Source organism: Portunus trituberculatus, chromosome 32, assembly GCF_017591435.1.
Source record: "Portunus trituberculatus isolate SZX2019 chromosome 32, ASM1759143v1, whole genome shotgun sequence".
In the NCBI taxonomy this organism is placed as follows: Eukaryota; Metazoa; Arthropoda; class Malacostraca; order Decapoda; family Portunidae; genus Portunus; species Portunus trituberculatus.
The window spans coordinates 1,735,682-1,757,444 of NC_059286.1; the positions used below are offsets into that span (position 1 = coordinate 1,735,682).

The 21,763-nt window shown below is 41.8% G+C and overlaps 3 protein-coding genes across 3 annotated transcripts in view; 2 read left to right on the forward strand and 1 right to left on the reverse strand.

The window, feature by feature from the left end:
• Positions 1-4,323, forward strand: part of LOC123511901 (probable magnesium transporter NIPA1) — a 43,537-nt gene extending 39,214 nt beyond the window's left edge. The window contains exon 3 of the mRNA XM_045267973.1: positions 1,328-4,323. Coding sequence (XP_045123908.1) covers positions 1,328-2,854 — 1,527 coding nt within the window. The 3' untranslated portion in view covers positions 2,855-4,323. The remainder of the gene's footprint in view (positions 1-1,327) is intronic.
• Positions 4,324-7,487: 3,164 nt separating this feature from the next.
• LOC123511840 lies at positions 7,488-11,532 on the reverse strand. The gene is made up of 4 exons (XM_045267892.1): positions 10,848-11,532; positions 9,645-10,299; positions 8,765-9,506; positions 7,488-8,660 (listed from the first exon to the last, which is right to left on the reverse strand). The coding sequence occupies exons 1-4, from the start codon at positions 11,530-11,532 to the stop codon at positions 7,488-7,490; spliced, it is 3,255 nt and encodes a 1,084-aa protein (XP_045123827.1).
• Positions 11,533-19,702: 8,170 nt separating this feature from the next.
• Positions 19,703-21,316, forward strand: LOC123511841 (putative uncharacterized protein DDB_G0294196). The gene has a single exon (XM_045267893.1). The coding sequence runs from the start codon at positions 19,703-19,705 to the stop codon at positions 21,314-21,316; it is 1,614 nt and encodes a 537-aa protein (XP_045123828.1).
• The last annotated feature ends 447 nt before the right edge of the window (positions 21,317-21,763 follow it).

Genomic DNA, 21,763 nt, shown 5'->3' on the forward strand with positions numbered 1-21,763 from the left:
TTTGATTCCACCCTATCTAATAAATCTGTATGAGTGGAACCTCCTAAACATGCGAAGAGTACTCCAAACAGGGGTGGATAAAACCCTTGTACAGTGTAAGCAGTTGGAGCGGCGAGAAAAATTGGCGGAGACGCCGCAGAACTTCTAACTTCATGGAAGCTGTTTTAGCGAGATATGAGATGTGATTTTCTCTGCCCCAATCGGAAATCTTAGAAAGACTAGAAGTCAGGTATTCTGTGGTGTCCTTGCGTGACCTGTTGACTTCCTGAAGGGTTGATCGTCTCTGAAAGGATGTGGAAAGATGTAGGATGGTATCATCAACATAGGAGTGGATAGGGCAAGAAGTTTGGTTAAGAAGATCATTAATGAGCAATAAAAAGAGACTGGGTGACAGGACAGAACCCTGAGGAACACCACTATTAATAGATTTAAGAGAAGAAACGTCTACCACAGCAGCACTAGAAGATAGAAACCGTAGGAGAGCAGTTTGGAAATCAAAGCTTTATGCCAGACTCAATCAAAAGCTTTTGATATGTCTAACGCGACAGCAAAAGTTTCACCGAAATCTCTAAAAGACTGTGACTGCTCCATTGTCTTGTGAGACACAAAGGGAAAGGATCAGTGAGGTCATAGTTGGCTGTAATGACAAGTTCACAGCAGTCCCCTGAGACAGTGCTATTAGGCCTCACTGGAAGTAATTATCGTTTCGGCAGGTGTCTACCGCCTCCTCTAGCAGAAGGCTTCCATTCACTCTAGCTAGTATAGTAAAGAAAATCAAATCCATTTATTTCTCGACACAGGACATTAGTGGTTTTTATCCTGTTTAGATTTAGATAACGTAGACTAGATTATATTGACCTTAAATTGAGGAATAATATATTACAACACGAAATTTCAAGGACAACACAAAGAAACAGCAACGGAAGCCGTTAAAACATAAAAGGCTAAACTCAAGGCATTGAAAACCTAGTGAAGCACCCAAACAAAACAATAATCATAAATGCTAGGACTTAAAGTACTCTTACACAACTAACAGTAATTCTCTCTAACTTAGTCTCCTTATTCTTATGTAATGATGGTGACTCTTTTAACTCATCTTCCTGTCTTTCTGCTCATCTCAGTTATTATTCTATATACTGGTGACTCCTTCGATTCATCTTGTTCTTTAATAACTGTGACACCCTTTTGGTTGGTCTCTCTTCTATTATGTTGTACGTACAATGGTGACTCTTTCTTCAAATCCCGGATAATTTTTATTCTTTTGGCTTACCTCTCTGTTATTGCTTGGTATAATACTGACTTGACTGATGTCTTCTCCTCCACGCAGACCCAGGGTGGGACGCGAGCGGTGGACGGCGGCTATGGATACCTGAGGCTGCCTAAGTGGTGGCTGGGCATCTCCCTCATGGCCCTCGGGGAACTCACCAACTTTGTGGCTTACATCTTCGCTCCCGCTATCTTAGTAACTCCTCTGGGTGTGTTCTCGATTGTGTGCACGGCTGCCCTGTCGCCATACTTCTTGAAGGAACGGCTAGGGAAGTTGGGGAAGCTCGGGTGCGTGTTAGTGCTGGTGGGATGTGTTGTGGTGACTCTTTGCGGGCCGAAGGATCGTGAGATTGCCAGCATGGAGGAGCTTCAGTCCCAGCTGCTACATCCCGGCTTCTTAGTGTACGCCGGCCTGGTGGTGCTGGTGTCCGCCTTCTTCATGGCTCTAGTGCCTCGCTACGGCCACCGCTATGTGTTGCTTTACATCACCATCTGCTCTTCCTTTGGCTCCCTCTCCGTCATGTTCTGCAAAGGTGTTGGACTGGCGCTGAAGCAGACCGTTGGCGGCATCAATGAGTTCACTAACTGGGCCACGTGGGTGTGTCTGGTGGCCCTGATCGCCTGTCTACTCATTGAGACCATTTACATGCAGCGAGCTCTGGACATCTTCAATAGCTCAGTTTTCATGTCCATTAATTACGTGCTATTCACCTCGCTGGTCATCGTCGCCTCGTCCATCCTATACACGGAGCTGGCGGTGATTGGCGTCAAGAATATTATACTAACTCTACTCGGCTTCATAGTGAATATCGCCGCCTTATATCTTATGCACCTAGACCGGGAGGACAATACGCCCCCCCAGGCAGACGAAGAGAGCAGCGACAATACAGTACAGTCACAGAAGGCCAAGATACAACTAGCACGACCCGAACAAGTCACTCCCCTGCTGGGCCGTGCTCCTGCCTCCCCCTTAGCAGGCCTGAACCTCCCCCACACCATGTTCCCCACGAAAACCAACTCGTGCATGTCCCTCATAAGTCAGACGTCCCTGCCGCACCACACGAGCGGCGACAACCATAACGCCTCGAAGATGGCTGACGATGACGATGGCACGTACACCCGTCACCGCAGCAACTCAGACGATGACAGGAGCAACACGGAAGGGACAGCACCGAATAACAATAACAATAACAATAACAACAAGAACAATAAAAACATGAAATCCAACTCAGGAGATCGCACCCCGGGGCACTGCAGGTCTTCCTCTGGGTATCTTTGTGAAGTGCCTCTTCTTACTGAACTTCACTCCACGAGCAAGCTATCTAGTCCTACTACCCATCTAGATAGACACCTCGACAACGCCTCCCTCGAAAGTAACGGCAACAGAAGGGGAAGCTACTGCAGCAACACGAGCAGTGCAAGTAGCAACAGCAGTGCTAGTAGTAGAAGTAGCAGAAGTGGGAATAATAACAGCAATGGGAACAATAGCAATAACAATAGCGGGAGTCAGGTAGCTCATACGAACACACAGGATGACGCTCAAGAGTATGACAACCTGAGTGATGAACTGAAGCAGGTGTTAGCATGAAGAGTGTGAATTTGTGTGTGTGTGTGTGTGTGTGTGTGTGTGTGTGTGTGTGTGTGTGTGTGTGTGTGTGTGTGTGTGTGTGAAAGTGCTATGGAAAATCTACTATAAGAGAGGAAAGCAGTATTAGGCATTGCAATCTCTCTCTCTCTCTCTCTCTCTCTCTCTCTCTCTCTCTCTCTCTCTCTCTCTCAAATAGTAATTATGTAGAGTAAGTTCGTGCCTGGAAACATTGCACTGAAATAAACATTGCAACTTCGATTCTATGATTAGCGTTATCCGTAGCTTGGTTGGAGCTTGTCGGAAACTCTGTAGTAATTCATGTAACCCTGTAAATAACCGTAGACCCCTTATAGACACGTAACATGGTTTATCCTTTATTCATGACCAAAGATGTGCCGTTGTATAAAGATTAGAATTTTCATCCTCACTTTCATCATCATTGTCATCACTATGATTGAATTGGTAGTGTATCAAAAGTTATATTATAGTTCTGATCATCACCATCATCATCGTCACCATTAGAATTGAATAGGTGATGTATCAAAAGCTACATCATCATAGTCATCATCATTGTTATTATCACCATCATCTCCAACATCATCATTATTATTATTACGATGCCCTAACTATTTATATGTATTTATTAGCTCGTATAGTCTCGCCACTTCATAAAGTGTAGAAGTGATCTCTGTGTTCTCTTTAGAGTGAGAGGAGCATCCTTAAGAATGTGTTAGCATTAACATTATAGAGAAAGCATGAATTGGCATAGACACTTAGAGATGAACAGTAGGTGGGTAGAGGACTGAATCTTCATGTGGATACACGAAGACAGGCTTGGATTGCGTAAGATATAAGGATGAGTCTTGGTGGAGAAGCTTGTGTAGATCATTAAGAAATGGCTACCTCGTATGAGAAAAAATACTACAAAAACTAGAGAAAAAGAAGAGATAGTGAATTAGAAGAAGGATGAGGAGAAAAAGGACGAGGATGATGAGTAAGCAGCTAGCTCATAGATGTCCATTTTCATTATGATGTTACCTCGTATTATGTCCTCATGTGTCCTCGTCCTTTTTCACTGATGTAGGCACAGCAGACGAGGTTCTCTGTACACAGTGAACAACGAGGAGAATGAGGATGAAAGTTGTCGTTACGATCAATATTGATGAAGGGTCTTCGTCTGCTCCCCGTGTGTTCGCATGTCCTCGTCTGGCTCGTCCTTACTGACACAGGCACAGCAGGTGAGGTACCGAACAATGAACCATGTCGATTGAATTCCCAGTAAAGGACCGATCGATCTTGACCTGACCGAAAGGGGAAGGGTGGTGTGTGTTATGTCTCTGGCGGCACCACACGCTCTTTTCCATATCTAACACTTCCTGTCTTTTCAAGGGTGTGGCATGAAGCTTTCTATAGTGCATGAGTTATGTATATAATGTATGCCAACATAGAAATATAATGTATACAATGCCCTTCTCTTAGTCATTACCCTTTTCCTGGTCCTCCAATGGGGTTTTGAGCTGTACACCCAGTTATCAGGTTGTCAGTGCAACCAATAGGATGTTATAGTTAAAGCATATCAGATAGTCATGAACAGGAATGATAGGTGGACGTAGGTTTATTTATGAATTTCGTGGGAACTTTATGCTGTCCTACTGGCTTCCTGCAGTTTATCTTTCTATTGTTTATTATTTTCAAGCATTATGGTTTGTTATAATGAGGGTTGTCTAGAATTTTTAGTTGAAGCATAAGCCCCATATGTATTTTTTCATGTACCGTATTTTGCTTCTAGATTTAATTCTGTTGTCTCATTTTATTCATTGATACTTTATAACATCTAAGGTTTATTTAAGATTGTGCGCGTTAAGAACTTGGACTTCTGTTCTCCTCGTTCTCAAATTTTCAACGTTAATGAATAGTTACTATGACCAGAGAACTGCTTTATCTCCTCCTCCTTCTCCTTCTCCTCCTCCTCCTCCTCCTCCTCTTCGTAGCTTTTCTACTCGATCCTTGGTAATTGGTAATCGTTTAGTGAAGAATACAATCCTCTTCCTCTTCCTCCTCCTCCTCCTCCTCCTCCTCCTCCTCCTCCTCCTCCTCCTCCTCTTCCTCTCCTTGCTTGTCTTCCTCCAGTTTATCTTTGGTAATTGACAATCGTTTAGTGAAGAATGCAATATAAGACAGAGCTGGCTATAAGCTGAGAGAAGACTGCACATCGGGGCACCTTAAGTTATTGGGAATGTGTACGCATTCAAAGGCCTGGACAGCATTACGTACTTTATGGGTCTTAACGATAGAGGGACATGATGAAGCACCCAGCATGTAATGATTTCTTCTATATCCCTTAGAGTAATGTTATGTCTGCGCAAAGGTTCACTTGAATAGACCAAGGGGGAGAAATTAATTAATGAACATTGAGAAGTTGGCAAGTTTATGGAACCCTTTCTATACATGAGTGTTTCCTATTTTTGTTACTGGAAAGGCGAATAGGTAATGGGGTAGTTAGTGTGTGTGTGATAGCTTGTGTTATGTTACCCTCTGTGATGGTTATAATGGTCACGCATAGGTAACATAAGAAAAGGAAAGACAAGACAGACATGAGTTATAGTGCACCAGAGTTTAGTATAACGGTGAAAGCCTTGGAAAGCCACTTGTTGGTTGTACCACTAATGAGCGTATGAGTGGGAAGAGAATGCTACGTAGGTATCCATTTAGAAGCCTTATTCTTCTTACTTTTTATGTTTTTATAGGTATCTAAAGGTCTTTGTGGAATTCTAAATAAAGAATAAAAAAAAAAAACAGCCAGAAGGGGAATCAAGATAGAATCCGAAGCTCCGAAGCATACACATTGTTCATTGCTGCGACTCAATCTTCTGCTTTCAAAGGTATAATTTGAAACAGACTGCTTAATTTAAGATATAGCCACTGGTTACTGTCCTAAGTCTTAACACATTTCTTTGACCAGCCACATATCGCTATCGGTAATGTAGAGTTACTAAAAATGTTTGGTATTCCGAAAGCTGACTGCACACAATGGATGATCATGGCTAGCTTGTATTTGCTTCTTGCATACACCAGTTATAAACACTTCAGACCAATGATGCTGCATTTTTAAAAAGTTTATTCTCTTGTTCAAACAATTTTCACAGGCAACAGATGGTTAATTTGCTTCTGACCATTTTCTTTTTGTTTCTTATTCATGTAAACCTGTTTGTATGCATGAATGTATTTCTGTGTACACCATAGCCTGGAATCGCTAAAGAATATGAGATACAATACAAACACACATAGAATGATGGATGTAAACGTAAGTATTGCGCATGCAATAAGTAGCATTTTTATCCTTTACAACGAGGTTTACACATTGATGAAACCCTTTGTCGGCCACGCTCATGCCTCATGGTTTTCTTATCTTTTTTTCTTTTCGTTCTTCCATGGAGGCAGCGTGTAGTCAATACCGTACTTGTGTGTTTTCACGTTCCCGGGAATCCATTCGGGCAAAGTCGATATAATGCGTTGAGTAATAGCCTCTTTCTATACACCCATCGGGGCATATCGGCATCGATAGTCGTTATTTTCCACTTCCGCCAGGCTGGAGAGTTCTCACGCAACTCTGTGTTATGTATAAACGGCAAAAACTGGGCCGATCTGCTTCCACTTTGTTAAGTTCTGTCCCCGACTACCAACCATCCGCAAACTTTGAGTCCACTATATCTTCATTACTTTATGGGTGGCTGTGTAGGAAGTTATTCAGACTTTCACGGGTGTTTGTGTGATTCTGATGATACGTAGTTAATAAAAAGTTTCTATCAACAGTATAAAAAATAACCATGAGAACCCGAGGGCTAATTTCTGGACAAATAAATCGAGTGAACAGTCCAAAGGAATGTAAGGAATTACGAGGAAAAGTGTTTTTAATTCTTCTTCTTGTGATAGTGGCCTTTCACACACATATCCACACACACACACACACACACACACACACACACACACAAACCTGGAAATCCACACAAATAGAATATTACAACACTCACCATTCATTACAAACTATTTAGTGGCATGATTATAAGATTAACCGAGTATTTACCAAGTCGAAGGTTGATCGTAGTTTCACGAACATTTAACTGCGTCACTTAGGTAGAAAATGAGATGTCAGCACCAGTGACCACCCGTCAGTTCTTTAGAGTCTAGAGTTTTGAGGATAAGACCTGCAATTAGGCAGAAAAGGATAACCAAGGGAGAAGGGAAGGGAGGGCATTTTCTACCTAAGTGACGCAGTTAAATGTTCGTGAAACTACGATCAACCTTCGACTTGGTAAGTACTCGGTTAATCTTATAATTTCACTTCACGACATTTAACTGACGTCACCACGGTAGCCAATGAGAGCTTTAGAGAGAATCCTCAAAACCTAGAAACTTTTCCAAGACCAAAACATTGACAACAGGAAGGGATAGAAACCTCAAGAATTGCAACCAAATATAATAATTTATTTCTGTACATCCTTTCCAAGTGAACTATGTACCTGAGTACACAGAGAAAAAATTTTCTTCAAACAAAAGTAATACTAAAAAGAAACTTAAACAATGTGCATAAAACAAAACACATAACGAGCTTCATCTGTACAATGCTGCCCAATCAAGATAACACTGCTTCTCCAAACCGTCCCTGCTTACACAGAGGTTTTTTATAATGTAAGGCAAAGGTGGATTCCCGAGACCATCCCACAGTTTCCAAAATAACAGACAGAGGAAGAGACATTGATGCTTTGCTTGTGGAAGCACTTCTGGTGGAATGAGGAACAAACACAGAAAGATCAATACCAGCATCTTTCATAATGGCTCTCGTCCACCGACGTAACGTGTCCCTAGAGGCAACTCTAATAGGGGGTTTGGAAGTAAGGAAAAACCTAGTAAAACTACCCCTGATACTATCAGTCCTTTTCAAATAACACAACATGGCAGTATAAACACATAAATGTTTGTCTGGTGTGAAAGCCGTAAAAACAATTTCTGAGAGATGGTTACCTGGTCGGGAAGTTTTGAGTAGATCACCTATAGTAAACGAAATCCTATCTGCGGAAATGGTCATGTTTCTGGTGTCAAGCAGGTGAAGGGTCTGGCCCCTTTGGCCAGACACCAAAAGCATCAACATTATCAATTTTTTAGACAAATGAAGTAAGGATAGAGAATCATTCATTCCTAAACTTCGAATGTGGTTCAGGACTATCTCTGGATCCCAGATAGAAGTACACCTCGGGAAAGAAGGTCTAACCTGAAAAACTGCTTTCATGAATCTTCTAACTAAAGGATGTTGGCCTGAAGGTTTGTCGTCAATAGTGGCAATAGCTGAAATGGCACATCGAATGGAATTCATGGTACTATAGCTCCGTCCATTGACTTTGTTAAACTCAATTAACAGATACTCTAGCAGAAATTTCAAAGGTGGTAAAAATGGATCAATTTCCCTGCTGACACAAACTGACACCCACTTCTTGATATGAGACCCATATTGCAATTTTGTACCGTGTCTCCATGATCTAAGGAGAAATTCGGCAACTTCCTTCGAAAGACCTCGGTTTTCAAAGGATTGCCCGAGAGGATCATTGAAGCCATTCTCAACTTGGGTGCCTGTGGGTGTGTGAGGCTCGGATCTTGAGGCAACACCAGGCACTCTCGAGGGAGCAGGACCGGTGATTCTGCCAACAACATCAGTGCAAACGGAAACCAACCCTGAGTTGGCCAAAGAGGCAGGATTGACATCACAGTTGCCTCGTCCTCCCGAATTTTCCTCAACACCCTTCCAATTACACTGAAAGGCGGAAAGGCATATAAGTTCCTATTACGCCAACAAATTGTAAATGCATTTGTATGTGCAGCAAAGGGATCTGGTTTCCAAGAAACATACATAGAAACTTGAGCATTAATTCTGGATGCAAAAAGATCAGTATCTGGTGTAAAAAACTTCCCACAAAGCATTCTGAAAATATGAGGTGTCAACATCCACTCGGTATCCAAATTCTTAATCCTAGATTCTTTGTCTGCCTCCACATTATCAAGTCCTTTGATGTGCTTTGCTGACAAAGTAATACCTCTAGCCAAAGCCCAGGCAAAGATCTCTTCTGTCAGCTTATTGAGGCTGGACTTAGTACTACCACCCCGATCTAGACAAGCAACAGCTGTAGTATTATCCGATCGTATGGAAATTCCCACTTGGCTATAATCCTTACATAATGATTGCAGACCTAGTAAAATGGCCTTAAGTTCCAGAGAATTAATGTGGTCTAATTCATCTTGGCTCCACTGACCTCCAGTACTCACATTACCACATATTGCACCCCAACCAGTCAAACAAGCATCCGTTTTCAATTCAACATGAGGGGGAGACCATAACAAAGATTTTGATTGGGAATCTATATTGTCCACCCACCATCGAACCAAATCCTTGGCATGATCATCTAATGTAATTATTGCACCATAATTGCCTTTATGTTTGACCAATTCATTGTTTCTGACAATCTCTAGATATTTGTATCTCAGGGGAGCTAAAGTCACTGCAGGATCAGAGGCAACGGCAAAGCCAATAAACACCGCTAAGGCATGCAAACTGGTGCCTCCTTTAAGCAAAGAACTACCTTGTTGCTTAATGCGGTCTCTCCTTCATGAAGGCAAAGTAGCAGTCATATTAGAGGAGTTTAAAGTAATTCCAAGAAAATCAACCTTCTGTGAGGGAACCAGAACAGACTTGTTGACGTTAATTGTTAAACCCACAGACTCAAATAACTGTATAGCATACCTCACATTGTCAATAAGTACTTTCTCTGACTCGGCAATGAAAATGCAATCATCTATATAACAGGAGACTGTAATCCCAAGCTTCCTCAAATGAGACAAAACTGGTTTTAAGAGTTTAGTGAAGATACGAGGGGCGGAAGTCAGTCCCTGTGGTAAACAAGTGAACTGGAAGGTCTCATTTTGCCAAATAAACCTTAACCATTTCCTATCCTTGGGTCTCACCGGTACAGAGAAATAAGCATCTTTCAGATCTACAGTCATGAAAAAACAGTTAGGATGGACCAGCTGAATAACATTGTGAATAGAGTCCAGTTTGAAGTGAAAATACTTAACAAAGATATTGAAATCTCTCAAATTCAAAATAACCCTGGCCGAGCCATCCTTCTTAAAAGTAGGAAAAACATTAGAGAAGAAACCTGGAGAATTCCCATCCTGACACCTCTCAATTATTTTCTTTTTCAGAAAAGCTTGTAAAGCAACATCTAAGGCAAACTGGTGTGCAGCAGAAAAATGAAGAGGTTTCGGGATGGAGTTCTGCACAGGCAACCTCTCAAATTCAATAAAATTACCCAACACTACATCCAATATCCACTTGTCATTAGTTAAACATTGCCACTGAGACCTGTGTAGGAAAATTTTTCCCCCGACAAAATTGTCTGCCGTGTTACACAAAAGACCAACAAAAACTGAACTCACGTGAGGCTGGTTTACTGAGGATATCTGGTGTGAGGGCGTTTCCCTCCGGTCTGCCTTTGGCCTAAAAAAGGCCTAGAAAAGGAGGAAAACCTGGACCGGTTATAGAACGGTCTCCTCGTTCCTACCCTGGACTGATGACCAGGCTTCGTCCTATCAAATCTGTATGGCCGAAAAGACGGCCTTCCAAGTTTCTTAGATCTGTGTAATTCATCACATTTTTTAACGACATCGAAAGGAAAAAGTTCATCCTTTCCTACTTCACAGTCCCATTTACATAACTCTGAAAGAGCCGTATCATTAACATGGAAACGAATCACTTCCTTTCTTAACTGATTGATATAATTAAAAGCCGAGACAATAAGTCTAAGACTATCATTAAAACCATCCAAGTAGGTGTTTAATGGTTTGCTGGTTTTATCACCAATATTACTGATGCAGTGAGTTAAGGGGACTAAAGCCCTCAAAAGTAAGCTGTTAGTATGAGCCAGTCTTGTATCAAGTAGTTTACCTCCAATGTTCATAGCCTTAGTGATAGCCGAGTTTGTTTCAGGTACTGTCATGTTCGGTACGTTGCTTGGCACTTTCAAACGATTACAAGTAGATTTCACAGTATCACTATTTGGACGTCGCCTGAGACTGACACTTAAAATAGAGGCCAAACGATCAGAAATAGGGTCACCTTTAGGCTCATCACCATGAAAACAATCAGAGAAATCATCCAGAGCTCTGAGAAAGGAAGCATCGTCAACAGCTGACTGTACTGTAGGAACGGCAGAGTCGAAAGTGTCCAAACTATCGAGAGGGTCTGAGCAGTAGTTATCATTCTCAGCCCCAACACAATCCTCATCAGAGGAGGACATATCATGAAAACCACCAGCAACAGGGGAATCATTATTCATAGAGGAACCGTGACCCTTATCAAGCTTGTCAATCAGGCCACTCAAGAGCGAAGTAAGTGTGTCTAATTTATCAGAAGATGAAGGTCCAGGCACGGGGTTGTTGTACACACTGCCGGCACAACCCACATCGTCGCCACCAGCCGGCGCTGGCGAGTCACGAGGAGAGCCGGCCTGGTTAGCAGTAACTACTTTGCTCCTCTTTTTATCCCTCTTGACATCGTCAACACTGGGCCGTTTCCTTTCCAAACTAGAAGAACGCCGTGGCTGTTCTTCATGTGCATCCTGGTCCGCCATGGCTAGACCTGCACAAAAAGTGGCCGAAAATAGAAAAAAGAACGCCTTAGCTGTTCTATGCCACACTATTTCCAAACATCATAAACACGAATAATTTAAACACTGAAAACAACAAGAAACTCACCAATTAAATGAATAATCCACAACAGAAGAAAGAAGACACGAAGCAGCCAAACAGCCGACACGAAGCAGTCCAGCAACCGACTGAGCAGAGGTGTGAACTCGACGAGGTCTGGCAACCGACTGACGGGTGGTCACTGGTGCTGACATCTCATTGGCTACCGTGGTGACGTCAGTTAAATGTCGTGAAGTGAAATTAATATTCAGTGTGACGTGCGTGGCACTGCGTGCCAGTCTGTGACAGTACTCCATGACAAACATGAAAGACGATAACGAAACTTGGTACAAGCCATAAGCAAACCGTGTTGGCTCTTATGATTGGTTATTTCACCTTGAGAGACACCACGTACACATATATAGGGACCTTATATCTACCATCACATCAGCCTTTTAGTCTGACAAAGCATATAAGACTTAAGAGGGGGTGTTCCCGTGGGGGACTTTCAAATAATCATTTTCATTTTATGCCATTTCCATCAAGTTTAAGTGTGAGAGGCATCTACAATTGACCTGCATTTTACGGGCTAAATTTCTGCAAGATTTTGGGAGGCCTGCGAACATCCTTCGCTCATAACAATGTCTGTCTGAGCCTCGGTGTCCTACGAACCATAGAGATGGCTACAGGGTAAAATAATATTTTTTCTCCCTCTAAATCGTTTGGACAAAGGTAAGTGGCACTTGACTTTCACTCCACATAAAAGGTAAATATACTCCAAACAGCATATCTTATTGGAAATATAACTCTCAGCATATTTCATTGCAAATACTCTCTCAAAACTTGGAAGTGGTTTCACTGGAGAAAAAAAAAAAAACTAATAGACTGTGCTTCGTATATGAACAATGACACTACGTATATACTGTGAAGTTGTGACTTGTGAGAACGGGGGTCGTAACAGTTGGTGTCAGGAGTAGGATAAAAACTGTGAAGTTTTGACTTGTGGGGTGCCTGACACGGATATACCATAGCTGACTCAGACTCGAGAGGCAGTGAAAAGCCGGAAGACAGTGCGCAGGGATGGAAAAGACTTGCTTGCTGGGTCGAAATGGCATAAGAAACAAGTGAAATGAAACAAGAAATGAGTGGAGTAGCATTGAAAATGTTCTTGATGAGGAAAGAGATGCGATCGGCGGTGGATGAAACAAGGCAGTTCACAGTGGAACACTGCAAGAGAAACAGTCTGTTGGCGTGTGGGGGCCGCCTCACTTTCCTGAGACAGCAGGGCAGGGTTGTCCCTACACATGCTCAGTGCCTGGGGACTTTGGTTTCTGTGGCTATACATTCGGAAGGATGCAGCCGACGCATCCATGGTATGCGCCGCTTGATGATGATGCCAACACCCTATCACACTCTCTACCGCCACCTCCCTCTGTTGCTGTCTTTTCTTGCAGGTGGAGCACCTGTTCTTCATTGTGGTTTGACCGAAGCTGGGTTTAGGGATCACGGATTTGCACTCTTCAGTTACACGTTGCGGCAGATGCCAGGCCACCTCACCGAAAGGCGGGACACAATCCCCGACTAACACCCGGTACCCACTCACTGTTGCGTGGACAGGGGCGCGGGTGTGAGAAAACCGCCCATCCGTCTTCGCTCCGCCCGTGGAAGACGGATGGGCAATCTTCTCACACCCGCGGCCCTCTCCACCCAGCAGTCAGTGGTGTCAATTGGGGGTTGTGTCCTACCTCTCGGGGTGGTGACTTGGCACCTCTGCAAACTGGCAGAATTTGGTGGACAAGTGTGCTGGGAGGCGTACCAGGCAAAATTTGAGCTGCTCGCCCAAGGACACACTGTGAAAATTAATGTTTTTCTTTTTACACGAAAACACCTCTTAAAGAGTTTTCAGGCAAACACAATAGTTTTTACACAAACAAGCAAATATACCAGATGTTTGTAATGAAACACTTGTTTTAAGTAAAACATTACATGTGCCATACAATAAAACATATAATTATCAAGTCGTAACACACACACACACACACACACACACACACACACACACACACACACACACACACACACACACACACACACACACACACACACACACACATATATATATATATATATATATATATATATATATATATATATATATATATATATATATATATATATATATATATATATATATATATATATATATATATATATATATATATATATATATATATATATATATATATATATAGATATATATATAGATAGATAGAGAGATAGATAGATAGAGATATAGATATATATATATATATATATATATATATATATATATATATATATATATATATATATATATATATATATATATATATATATATATATATATATATATATATATATATATATATATATATATATATATATATATATATATATATATATATATATATATATATATATATATATATATATATATATATATATATATATATATATATATATATATATATATATATATATATATATATATATATATATATATATATATATATATATATATATATATATATATATATATATATATATATATATATATATATATATATATATATATATATATATATATATATATATATATATATATATATATATATATATATATATATATATATATATATATATATATATATATATATATATATATATATATATATATATATATAATGAGGTAATAGACACCTAACGAAACGATAACTTACTCCCAGTGAGATCGAATAACACTAGTTGAGGGAGTGCTATGAACCTTCCATTAAAGCTAGTTGTGATCTCGCTGAACGTTTCCTTTTGTGTCTCACAACTCAAGGGGGCAGTCACAGACTACCCTCTAAAGACAACTCTCCTTCACACAAAACTACATGCATGCACTTACCAAACATACACCCGTCACTTAAGAATCAAAATTTAAAATAAAGACTGGTATTATTAACAACGCCTCGGAGTCCCCTTCTGGGGAGGGGACCAAAAAATGTCCCCAGGTCGAACGCCTCTCTTGACAACGACCCCAAATGCCTTGACACCTCCCTCAACTTTTTCTACATTAACTTCTGCAACATTCGCGGCCTTAGATATAATTTTCAATCTGTGGAACACCCCCTCTCCTCTACTAAACCTCATCTTCTTTTCCTCACCGAAAAACAGCTGTCTGAGGCAACTGACAGTAGCCCCTTCTCTGTTCCCTCCTACTCTCTCTATTCTCATTTTCGTTCCAAAGCTGGATATTGCGTCTATGTACGCAACGACTTAACTTGCTCTCGTGCCCACGCTCTTGAATCTTCCGAGTTTTCCACCATCTGGCTTCGACTTAACAGTCACTCTCAAACTAAATTCATCTGTGCTGTTTATCTCTCCCTAACTCTTCTGACTATAGTAAATTCTTCGACTACTTAACTTCCAAAGTGGAGCACATTCTGTCCCTCTACCCTTTCGCTGAGATTTCCATTCTTGGAGATTTCAATGTTCACCACCAGCTTTGGCTTTCATCTTCCTTCACTGACCACCCTGGTGAACTAGCCTTCAACTTTGCTATCCTCCATGACCTAGAGCAACTGGTGCAACACCCTACTCGTATTCCTGACCGTCTTGGAGACACGCCCAACATTCTTGATCTCTTCCTCACCTCTAATCCTTCTGCTTATACTGTCACCCTTTCATCTCCGTTGGGCTCCTCCGATCACAATCTCATTTTTGTATCTTGTCCTATTTCTCCAATCCCTCCGCAGGATCCCCCAAAGCGAAGGTGCCTCTGGACGTTTTGCCTCTGCCAGTTGAGGGGACCTGAGGAGGTATTTTGCTTATATTCCCTGGAATGATTACTGCTTCCGTGTCAGAGACCCATCTCTTTATGCTGAACGCACAACAGAGGTGATAGTGTCTGGCATTGAGGCGTACATTCCTCATTCTTTTTCTCAACCTGTTCTTGTGCTATACATGATAGAGAGGTTACCCACTAAAGGTACTTGAACCTTCCATCTCTTGAATCTCATGCACTTTATATCTCTGCCCGGAATCATGCCAAGTCTGTTCTTCAACTTGCCAAACACTCTTTCGTAAGAAGAAAATGTCAAAATCTTTCAAACTGAAACTCCCCTTAAGACTTCTAGCATCTTGCCAAAAACATCTCCAATAACTTCACTTCTTCATCTTTCCTCCTCAACTTCATCCTGATGGCACCACTGCCATCTCTTCTGCCTCTAAAGCTCAACTCTTCTCTCAAACCTTTGCTCACAACTCCACCTTGGATGATTCTGGGCTTGTCCCATCCTCTCCTCCTCCCTCTAACTATTTTATATCTACAATTAAAATTCTTCGTAATGATGTTTTCCATGCCATCGCTAGTCTAAACCCTCGGAAGGCTTATGGTCCTGATGGGGTTCTTCCTATTGTTCTCAAAAATCGTACTTCTGTGCTTGCACCTTGCCTGGCCAAACTCTTCCAACTTTGTCTATCGACTTCTACCTTTCCTTCCTGCTGGAAGTTTGCCTACATTCAGCCTGTTCCTAAAAAGGGTGACCGTTCTAACCCTCAAACTACCGTCCTATAGCTTTAATCTCTTGCTTGTCTAAAGTTTTTAATCTATCCTGAATAGGAAGATTCTCAAACATCTGTCACTTCACAATCTTCTGTCTGATCGCCAGTATGGCTTCCGTCAAGGTCGCTCTACTGGTGATCTTCTGGCTTTCCTTACTGAGTCTTGGTCATCCTCTTTTAGAGATTTCGGTGAAACTTTTGCTGTTGCGTTAGACATATCAAAAGCTTTTGATAGAGTCTGGCATAAAGCTTTGATTTCAAAACTGCCCTCCTACGGCTTCTATCCTTCTCTCTGCAACTTTATCTCAAGTTTCCTTTCCGACCATTCTATTGCTGCTGTGGTAGACGGCCACTGTTCTTCTCTAAATCTATTAATAGTGGTGTTCCTCAGGGTTCTGTCCTGTCACCCACTCTCTTTCTATTATTCATTAATGACCTTCTTAACCAAACTTCTTGCCCTATCCACTCCTACGCTGATGATACCACCCTACATCTTTCCACGTCCTTTCAGAGACGACCAACCCTTCAGGAAGTCAACAGATCACGCAGGGACGCCACAGAACGCCTGACTTCCGATCTTTCTAAGATTTCCGATTGGGGCAGAGAAAATCTAGTAGTTTTCAATGCCTCAAAACTCAATTCCTCCATCTATCAACTCGACACAACCTTCCAGACAACTATCCCTCTTCTTCAATGACACTCAACTGTCTCCTCTTCCACAATGAATATCCTCGGTCTGTCCTTTGCTCATAATCTTAACTGGAAACTTCACATCTCATCTCTTGCTAAAACAGCTTCTATGAAGTTAGGTGTTCTGAGGCGTCTCCGCCAGTTTTTCTCGCCCTCCAACTGCTTACTCTGTATAAGGGCCTTATCCGCCCCCGTATAGAGTACTCTTCGCATGTTATAGGGGTTCCAGTCACACAGTCTTACTAGATGGGGTACAATCAAAGCTTTTCGTCATCAACTCCCCCTCTGACTAACTGTCTTCAGCCTCTTTCTCACCGCCGAAATGTTGCATCTCTTTCTATCTTTTATCGCTATTTTCATGCTAACTGCTCTAATGATCTTGCTAACTGCATGCCTCTCTTCCTCCTGCGGCCTCGCTACACAAGGCTTTCTTCTTCCTCTCATCCCTATTTTGTCCAACTCGCTAACGCAAGAGTTAACCAGTACTCTCAATCATTCATACCTTTCACTCGTAAACTCTTGAGCTCCCTTCCTGCATCTGTATTTCCGACTTCCTACGACTTGTCTTCTTTTAAAAGGGAGGTATCGAGGCATTTGCTCCCTAATTCTGGCTGAAGCTTTTCCTCTTTTTTAGAGAGCCAGCACTCAAATGGGCCTTTTTTTTTTATTTATTTATTTATTTTTTTTTTTTTTGCCCTGGCTATATATATATATATATATATATATATATATATATATATATATATATATATATATATATATATATATATATATATATATATATATATATATATATATATATATATATATATATATATATATATATATATATATATATATATATATATATATATATATATATATATATATATATATATATATATATATATATATATATATATATATATATATATATATATATATATATATATATATATATATATATATATATATATATATATATATATATATATATATATATATATATATATATATATATATATATATATATATATATATATATATATATATATATATATATATATATATATATATATATATATATATATATATATATATATATATATATATATATATATATATATATATATATATATATATATATATATATATATATATATATATATATATATATCTACATGGTACATCGTATATCTACATGGGTATGTTAATTTAAATTGACTATTAATTTTAACACATCATACTAATGAAATAGTATATAGTGAACGTTGATATAATTATGTAGTAAAACATTCAGATAATGTCTCATCATTACGTGAATTATGATGTCAAAAAACACACTTGTTTTTTTTTATCGGAACACCACAATAATAAACACGTATGTTTAATTAGCAACGCCTCATAATGTGTGTTAGCAATGTAATTGATATCAGAATGATGATTTTTTTTTTTTTTTTTTTTTTTTTGTCATGGATAGAAAGAATTTTAGTCACTGAATGCTTATACAGAATATCTTTTCCATAGAAATTAAGCAAGATGATGATTCCAATGAAATTACTAAATGTTAAGATTTAGTATGTATCGTAACTCACGTGTACTAATTCTCACGCACTTCAGAACCAATCGTTCGAACTCTATTTTAATATTAATGTGTATCTATGTAACACTTATCCACGCTTCTTCTGAAATAATTGTCTACTGTTTAATATCAAAACGAGTTGTAAATCACAACAACCATCACAGTGTGCTGAAACAGTGAATGGTTATACATTTACGTGGTTAGAATGGAAACGAACTGAGTGAACGGCGTGGCGTGGCGGTGCCGCGGCGCGTGGCTTGACGCTGGACTAGACGGTTATGGCGCAGAGGTAATCCTCCGACTGGTTCTGTTTTCGCTGCTATTTGAACACTGACAGCAGAAAGGTAAATAAAGAGTAATAGTGTAAAGGTACGTGTTGTGTAAAGCAATCTTTTCCAGTATGTTTTGTGTCACGGTGTGTCACGGCGACACACCGTGTCTCGCCGCGGCAACACCGAGCCCACACTGTGTATACACCGTGTCAATGACCGTGACAAGCGCTCCAAATGGTCGCGGCGCCGTTGTAGCAGTAGGAAGTGGAACGTCCATGGAACGCCCAAGTTATAGTACCAACGCATGCGCAGTTGACGCGTTCCATGGACATTCCACTTCCTACTGCACCAGTAGGAAGTGGAATGTCCATGGAACGCGTCAACTGCTGATATCTGTAAACGTGTCTGGCTCCGTGAAAGTTAACCATGGAAAAAGTATTAGGCTATTTACGGCGTTTTGTGTCACGGCGTGTCACGGCGACACACCGTGCCACGCTGTGACATCCCCGTGCCTACACCGCGCGCACACCGCGTCAAGACCGTAACAAACGCTCCAAATGGTCGCGGCGCCGTGCCAAAAATCAAAACTTTTTGATTTTGTGTCACGGGGTGGCGCGGTGGCGCGTCGCCGCAACAGACACCGTGATGCGTGTCGCGGCGCCGTGACAGACACCGCGGCACACCGCGACTCACCGCGGCACACCGCGCCAAGTTCGCCTGGGTGCAACTTGACGCGGCGCCTACAGCAACTTGACACGGCGGGCACGGAGTGGCCGCGGTGACTGTCACGGTGGGCGCGGCGTGGCCGCGGTGACTGTCACGGTGCGACACGGTGTGTTCGCGGTGTGGTCACGGTGTGTACGCGGTGTGGTCACGGTGGGTTACAGTAATTGGAATTTAATGTGCTGATTGGCTGACAACATGCATGGGAGGGTATAAATATAGATAAAGTCACAGCACATTAACCATTCCGACTCATTCAAGCACTGCACACAGGTCTCTACAATGCCTCGCAAGAAGTCGAGTGAATCCCCAGCCCACCTTTCTGCTAACCTGATGCCTGTTGAAGATCCTTCAGTAGAATATGCAGATGGAGAAAGTAGCCCACATCCCGACGGTGTTGCTGAAGATGACGTGATGGGAGGACCAAGTGGCCGACAACCCCATGCCAAGAGGAGATATCGTCCCAGCAAGAAAGACATACCAAATTACAAGTTTTCAGAAGAACAAGAGAAGGCTGTTGCGGAATTCGTTCACGAACATTCGGCCTTATATGACAAGAAGGACAAACGATGGTGCGACCCCAAGTTCAAGGAGGCCCTGTGGCAAGAGGTGGCAGAGACGTTTCCTGATTGTTTGTTTCTACAAGTGAAGAAGTTCTTCGAAATGAGGAGGACTGATTTTGGCAAGATTGAAAAGAAAGCTAACAAGAGTGGGTCCGCTGCACGAAAACTTACACCAAGGGAGGAGGTGGTGATGGCGACGTGGGGCTTTCTCGGAGGGCACATAGCCCACGAACCTACACAATCCAGCGACCGATTCTCCCCTACGGTTTCACACAGGTCGTCGTCTTCTGAGTCAGGTCATTCGGCCCATTCCATCATCCGACGAAGGAACCTGGGAATGGTGAAACGAAAGAGAACGGGAACAGAGACCACAACACACTCAAGTGTACCTGAAGATGACGACACCACCATCAAGGATCTTCTGAATGAAGCCAAGAAGATCATGGAGAGGAGGGAAACGACAGGAGTGGAGGCTGAAATTCAGGACTTTACCACGTACCTCTGCTCCAGGCTTCGCAAAGTGGCGCGAAGGAATCACAAAGTTCTGTTTCCCCAGATCCTGGAGTTAGTGTCACTGTTGGAGGAGGAGCCTGGTGATGAGGTTGGGGAAGGCAAAATCGACGGTGAGAAGGTACTGTCTCGACACTCCACACCACAGCAGCCCGCACAGCCTCCACAGCAGCACTACCAGCCACCACAGCAGCAGTATCAGCCACCACAGCAGCTCTACCAGCCACCACAGCAGCCAGCACAGCCTCCACAGCAGTACCAGTCACCACAACAGCCCGCACAGCCACCACAGCAGTACCAGCCACCACAGCAGTACCAGCCACCACAGCACCCCGCACAACCTCCACAGCAGCTCTACCAGCCACCACAGCAGCCAGCACAGCCTCCACAGCAGTACCAGTCACCACAACAGCCCGCACAGCCTCCACAGCAGTACCAGCCACCACAGGAGCTCTACCAGCCACCACAGCAGTACCAGCCACCACAGCACCCCGCACAACCTCCACAGCAGTACCAGTCACCACAGCAGCCATACCAGCCACCACAACAGCAGTATCAGACACCACAGCAGCAGTACCAGCCTGTGTATACTGTGCTGTCAACACCAAAACAGCAAATACCTCCTAGCCCTGCTCCAGCTCCTGCAGCAGCAACTGTGACTACCAACCCTTCGCCCTTCAAATTTCCTGTTTCGCTGGAAATGATGGTACCCTCCGTCAAGTCTCCCAGCGTCGCTAGTATCTCTTCCTCCAAGTCCGTCCTGGAGACACCCAAGGTGACCAGACCAGTTGACAATCTTGACAGTGATGAGGACGACGACTAGTCTCTACATACTAAAATTGTGAATGTCATCATTATGCAAATGTAAATTCTATATAAGAATAATTATGTAAAAAATCGTACCATGTATTTTATATACCTACCTTGCATGAAAATGTAGTTGTAGAGAACTTGAAACTTAAATAATATAATAAAGATAAAGTGACAAGGTTATAACATTCAAATAAATCACTATAAAGATACATGTATGGAAATATAATACAAGCAGGTACAAACAAAACTATTTATTCATGAAAGTTTACAGAATTTGTTTAGACTGAAGGTCTTCCCCTTGGATACACCACCCGATCTTGCCATGAGACTTGGCCGACTTGCGATGTGTAGTAATGGGATAGATAATCTCTGATGTCCTTTGCTCTGTTGGTGTAGTTGGATCCCCTCCTGTTCATCAAGCCCACCATCAGATTTTTTTCATCCCTCCACATGCCAG

Bases quoted from the DNA above. Each gene is read 5' to 3' on its own strand.
- LOC123511841 (XM_045267893.1), top strand. From the start codon at position 19,703: ATGCCTCGCAAGAAGTCGAGTGAATCCCCAGCCCACCTTTCTGCTAAC.
- LOC123511840 (XM_045267892.1), bottom strand. From the start codon at position 11,532: ATGGCGGACCAGGATGCACATGAAGAACAGCCACGGCGTTCTTCTAGT. The intron at 10,300-10,847 runs GTAAACTACTTG...GTAACACGGCAG, and splicing joins TAAGGCTATGAACATTGGAG to ACAATTTTGTCGGGGGAAAA. The intron at 8,661-8,764 runs GTTTCTATGTAT...TCCGCCTTTCAG, and splicing joins CATCCAGAATTAATGCTCAA to TGTAATTGGAAGGGTGTTGA.